Genomic DNA, 6,175 nt, shown 5'->3' with positions numbered 1-6,175 from the left:
GCGAGGTAGACGTGTTGGCGTGGCAGGGAGCACGAGATCAAGCATGTTGTGGGAGAGGAAACAACACGCTCAGCAGTACAGTGAAGCCCGTTACATACTGTACACAAATAGACCACAGGAATATGATATGACCTTGTATACATTGATTGGTGAGTGTACAGACAGTGTTGTACAACAGTATAATGTATCAATAGAAAATATCAGCCATGTGTTAGGATATTAGTGGATATGCTGAATGTATGCATGTGAACACATTGAGTGCAGCTCCTTTATAATCCATCTCCAGGGTTTGCCATTGAGTTGTCAGGGTTTACAATGTTGTCTGGAAGATCTAAGTCAATTCTAAGCCTTCCCTGCTTCCCTCCCCCTTTCCTGCCTCCACCTGTTTTCCCTCCCCTTCCCTCCCTCCCCCCTTCATTCCTCCCCACTTTCCCGCCTTCGCCAGTCTTGCCTCCCTCTGCCCGTCTTTCCTCCTCCCCTCCATCCCGCCATCTTCCCTCCCCCTTTTCCCCGTCTTGCCAGTCCTCCTTCCCCCTTAGCCCGTCCTCCTTCCCCCTTGGCCCGTCCTCCTTCCCCCTTGGCCCGTCCTCCTTCCCCCTTGGCCCGTCCTCCTTCCCCCTTGGCCCGTCCTCCTTCCCCCTTGGCCCGTCCTCCTTCCCCCTTGGCCCGTCCTCCTTCCCCCTTGGCCCGTCCTCCTTCCCCCCTTGGCCCGTCCTCCTTCCCCCTTGGCCCGTCCTCCTTCCCCCTTGGCCCGTCCTCCTTCCCCCTTGGCCCGTCCTCCTTCCCCCTTGGCCCGTCCTCCTTCCCCCTTGGCCCGTCCTCCTTCCCCCTTGGCCCGTCCTCCTTCCCCCTTGGCCCGTCCTCCTTCCCCCTTGGCCCGTCCTCCTTCCCCCTTGGCCCGTCCTCCTTCCCCCCTTGGCCCGTCCTCCTTCCCCCCTTGGCCCGTCCTCCTTCCCCCTTGGCCCGTCCTCCTTCCCCCTTGGCCCGTCCTCCTTCCCCCTTGGCCCGTCCTCCTTCCCCCTTGGCCCGTCCTCCTTCCCCCTTGGCCCGTCCTCCTTCCCCCTTGGCCCGTCCTCCTTCCCCCTTGGCCCGTCCTCCTTCCCCCTTGGCCCGTCCTCCTTCCCCCTTGGCCCGTCCTCCTTCCCCCTTGGCCCGTCTTGCCTCCCTCCTTGGCCCGTCTTGCCTCCCTCCGCCCGTCATGCCTACTCCCCTTCCTCCCCCTCCCTTTCCCCCCTCTCCCTCCCTCTTCTTCCTGCTGCAGGGCAGAGTGGAACAGTGGACATCAATCTTAAGGCCGGCTTCTCTTCTTTAGCTGTGGCGGGCTGACACAGCCACAGAGCTTGTTACCCAGTTTACAGCACTGACCTGCTGGCTCATCTCTCACTCCCATAAAGAGAGTGAGAGATGGGGTGACATGGGAAAGAGGGAGAGGGAGGAGGGGAAGGAAGCAGGGAGCGACAGACTTACACAGCATGCATGCCAATAGCACACGCCTCTCCTCATCTATCTCTCTTCCCAAGGCTCTAAACCGCTTACAGAGCCCACACACACTCAAGGGAAGCTAGGACATGAGTATGTAAAGTAAAGAAGCCAGCTCAGAGGAGTCCCAGACTTTTCTCTCCTCAAAGACAGACTTGTTGGTATTATAAAGGACAACTGAGAACAATTCAAGGACAAGGCTTAGTAAAAGGAAGTGTGACCAAACAATACAGATAGAAATACACTCAATGTGGTTCACGATGACGCGCACACACACACACACACACACACACACACACACACACACACCTGAACAGCAGAGTCGATGCTATGGTTGCAGTGTCTGGAAAGCATACTCAGAGGCAGTTGTGCAAAAAGTACTATATCAGAATGTGACCACTTTCCCTTCCCTCCCACTACCCTAGCTCTGCCTGTGACCACTTTCCCTTCCCTCCCACTAGCCCTGCCTGTGACTACATTCCCTTCCCTCCCACTAGCCTAAACCTGCCTGTGACCACTTTCCCTTCCCTCCCACTTTCCCTCCCCTCCCACTAGGCTAGTGTGTCTGCCTGTGACCACTTTCCCTTCCCTCCCACTAGCCTAACCCTGCCTGTGACCACTTTCCTCCTCCCACCCTCCCACCAGCCCTGCCTGTGACCACTTTCCCTCCTGTCCCACTAGCCCTGCCTGTGACCACTTTCTCTTCCCTCCCAATAGCACTGCCTGTGACCACTTTTCCTTCCACTAGCCTAGCTCTGCTTGTGACCACATTCCCTCCCTTCCCACTAGCCTAGCCCTGCCTGTGACCCCTTTCCCTTCCCTCCCACTAGCTCTGCCTGTGACCACTTTCCTCCCCTCCAACAAGCCTAGCCCTGCCTGTGACCACTTTCCTTCCCTCCCACTAGCCCTGCCTGTGACTACATTCCCTTCCTCCCACTAGCCTAACCCTGCCTGTGACCACTCCCCCCCCTCCCACTAGCTCTGCCAGTGACCACTTTCCTTCCTCCCACTAGCCCTGCCTGTGACTACGTTCCCTTCCCTCCCACTAGCCTAACCCTGCCTGTGACCACCTTCCCTCCCACTAGCCCTGCCTGTGACCACTTTCCCTCCCCTCCCTCCCACTAGCCTAACCCTGCCTGTGACCACTTTCCCTCCCCTCCCACTAGCCCTGCCTGTGACCACTTTCCCTCCACTCCCACTAGCTCTGCCTGTGACCACTTTCCCTACCCTCCCACTAGCCTAGCCCTGCCTGTGACCACTTTCCTCCCACTAGCCTAGCCCTGCCTGTGACCACTTTCCCTCCCACTAGCCTAGCCCTGCCTGTGACCACTTTCCCTCCCACTAGCCTAGCCCTGCCTGTGACCACTTTCCTCCCACTAGCCTAGCCCTGCCTGTGACCACTTTCCCTCCTCCAACTAGCCCTGCCTGTGAGCACTTTCCCTCCCCTCCAACTAGCCCTGCCTGTGACCACTTTCCCTCCCCTCCAACTAGCCCTGCCTGTGACCACTTTCCCTCCCCTCCAACTAGCCCTGCCTGTGACCACTTTCCCTCCCCTTCAACTAGCCTAGCTCTGCCTGTGACCACTTTCCCTCCTCCCACTAGCCTAACCCTGCCTGTGACTACTTTCCCTTCCCTCCCACTAGCCTAACCCTGCCTGTGACCACTTTCCCTCCCACTAGCCTAACCCTGCCTGTGACCACTTTCCTCCCACTAGCCTAACCCTGCCTGTGACCACTTTCCTTCCCTCCCACTAGCCCTGCCTGTCACCACTTTCCCTTCCCTCCCACTAGCCCTGCCTGTGACCACTTTCCCTCCCCTCCCAGTAGCTCTGCCTGTGACCACTTTCCTCCTCCAACTAGCCTAGCTCTGTCTGTGACCACTTTCCCTTCCCTCCCACTAGCCCTGCCTGTCACCACTTTCTCCTCCCCTCCCACTAGCTCTGCCTGTGACCACTTTCCCTCCCCTTCAACTAGCCTAGCTCTGCCTGTGACCACTTTCCTCTCCCTCCCACTAGCCTAACCCTGCCTGTGACCACTTTCCCTCCCCTCCCACTAGCCTAACCCTGCCTGTGACTACTTTCCCTTCCCTCCCACTAGCCTAACCCTGCCTGTGACTACTTTCCCTTCCCTCCCACTAGCCCTGCCTGTCACCACTTTCCTCCCACTAGCCTAGCCCTGCCTGTGACCACTTTCCTCCCACTAGCCTAACCCTGCCTGTGACCATTTTCCCTTCCCTCCCACTAGCCCTGCCTGTCACCACTTTCCCTTCCCTCCCACTAGCCCTGCCTGTGACCACTTTCCCTCCTCCCACTAGCTCTGCCTGTGACCACTTTCCCTCCTCCAACTAGCCTAGCTCTGCCTGTGACCACTTTCCCTTCCCTCCCACTAGCCTAGCTCTGCCTGTGACCACTTTCCTTCCCTCCCACTAGCTCTGCCTGTGACCACTTTCCCTTCCCTCCCACTAGCTCTGCCTGTGACCACTTTCCCTTCCCTCCCACTAGCTCTGCCTGTGACCACTTTCAGCTTCCTCCCACTAGCTCTGCCTGTGACCACTTTCCCTCCCCTTCAACTAGCCTAGCTCTGCCTGTGACCACTTTCCCTCCCCTCCCACTAGCCTAACCCTGCCTGTGACCACTTTCCCTCCCCTCCCACTAGCCTAACCCTGCCTGTGACTACTTTCCCTTCCCTCCCACTAGCCTAACCCTGCCTGTGACCACTTTCCTCCTCCTCCCACTAGCTCTGCCTGTGACCACTTTCCCTCCTCCAACTAGCCTAGCTCTGCCTGTGACCACTTTCCTTCCCTCCCACTAGCCTAGCTCTGCCTGTGACCACTTTCCCTTCCCTCCCACTAGCTCTGCCTGTGACCACTTTCCTTCCTCCCACTAGCTCTGCCTGTGACCACTTTCCCTTCCCTCCCACTAGCTCTGCCTGTGACCACTTTCAGCTTCCCTCCCACTAGCTCTGCCTGTGACCACTTTCCTCCCCTTCAACTAGCCTAGCTCTGCCTGTGACCACTTTCCCTCCCCTCCCACTAGCCTAACCCTGCCTGTGACCACTTTCCTCCCCTCCCACTAGCCTAACCCTGCCTGTGACTACTTTCCCTTCCCTCCCACTAGCCTAACCCTGCCTGTGACTACTTTCCCTTCCCTCCCACTAGCCCTGCCTGTCACCACTTTCCCTCCCACTAGCCTAGCCCTGCCTGTGACCACTTTCCCTCCCACTAGCCTAACCCTGCCTGTGACCATTTTCCCTTCCCTCCCACTAGCCCTGCCTGTCACCACTTTCCCTCCTCCCACTAGCTCTGCCTGTGACCACTTTCCCTCCCTCCAACTAGCCTAGCTCTGCCTGTGACCACTTTCCCTTCCCTCCCACTAGCCTAGCTCTGCCTGTGACCACTTTCCCTCCCACTAGCCTAACCCTGCCTGTGACCATTTTCCTTCCCTCCCACTAGCCCTGCCTGTCACCACTTTCCCTCCTCCCACTAGCTCTGCCTGTGACCACTTTCCCTCCTCCAACTAGCCTAGCTCTGCCTGTGACCACTTTCCCTTCCCTCCCACTAGCCTAGCTCTGCCTGTGACCACTTTCCCTTCCCTCCCACTAGCTCTGCCTGTGACCACTTTCCTTCCCTCCCACTAGCTCTGCCTGTGACCACTTTCCTTCCCTCCCACTAGCTCTGCCTGTGACCACTTTCAGCTTCCTCCCACTAGCTCTGCCTGTGACCACTTTCCTTCCCTCCCACTAGCTCTGCCTGTGACCACTTTCCCTTCCCTCCCACTAGCTCTGCCTGTGACCACTTTCCCTTCCCTCCCACTAGCTCTGCCTGTGACCACTTTCCCTTCCTCCCACTAGCTGCCTGTGACCACTTTCCCTTCCCTCCCACTAGCTCTGCCTGTGACCACTTTCCCTTCCCTCCCACTAGCCCTGCCTGTGACCACTCTCCCTTCCCTCCCACGAGCCTAACCCTGCCTGTGACCACCTTCACTCCCACTAGCCCTGCCTGTGACCACTTTCCCTCCCGCTCCCACTAGCCTAACCCTGCCTGTGACCACTTTCCCTCCGCTCCCACTAGCCTAGCCCTGCCTGTGACCACTTTCCCTCCCACTCCCACTAGCCCTGCATGTGACCATTTACCTTCCCTCCCACTAGCCTAACCCTGCCTGTGACCACCTTCCTCCCACTAGCCCTGCCTGTGACCACTTTCCCTTCACTCCCATTAGCCCTGCCTGTGACCACTTTCCCTCCCCTCCCACAAGCCCTGCCTGTGACCACTTTCCCTCCTCCCACTATCCTAGCTCTGCCTGTGACCACTTTCCTCCCCTCCCACTATCCTAGCTCTGCCTGTGACCACTTTCCCTCCTCCCACTATCCTAGCTCTGCCTGTGACCACTTTCCTCCTCCCACTATCCTAGCTCTGCCTGTGACCACTTTTCCCTCCCCTCCCACTATCCTAGCTCTGCCTGTGACCACTTTCCCTCCTCCCACTATCCTAGCTCTGCCTGTGACCACTTTCCCTCCCCTCCCACTATCCTAGCTCTGCCTGTGACCCCTTTCCTCCTCCCACTAGCCCTGCCTGTCACCACTTTCCTTCCCTCCCACTAGCCCTGCCTGTGACCACTTTCCCTTCCCTCCCACTAGCCCTGCCTGTGAACACTTTCCTTCCCTCCCACTAGCCCTGCCTGTGACCACTTTCCCTTCCC

The 6,175-nt window shown here is 58.3% G+C and overlaps 1 protein-coding gene across 1 annotated transcript; it reads right to left on the bottom strand.

Moving 5' to 3' along the window:
- Positions 1-414: 414 nt before the first annotated feature.
- Positions 415-1,200, bottom strand: LOC121847294 (golgin subfamily A member 6-like protein 2). Its single transcript, XM_042327904.1, has one exon. The coding sequence runs from the start codon at positions 1,198-1,200 to the stop codon at positions 415-417; it is 786 nt and encodes a 261-aa protein (XP_042183838.1).
- Between the last annotated feature and the right edge of the window lie 4,975 nt (positions 1,201-6,175).

Source organism: Oncorhynchus tshawytscha, linkage group LG09 (assembly GCF_018296145.1).
Source record: "Oncorhynchus tshawytscha isolate Ot180627B linkage group LG09, Otsh_v2.0, whole genome shotgun sequence".
Classification (NCBI taxonomy): domain Eukaryota; kingdom Metazoa; phylum Chordata; class Actinopteri; order Salmoniformes; family Salmonidae; genus Oncorhynchus; species Oncorhynchus tshawytscha.
This window is presented reverse-complemented; position numbering and strand designations above follow the sequence as displayed.

What these genes read in the sequence shown, in the direction of transcription:
- LOC121847294 (XM_042327904.1), bottom strand. Translation starts at nt 1,200, where the DNA reads ATGACGGGCGGAGGGAGGCAAGACGGGCCAAGGAGGGAGGCAAGACGG.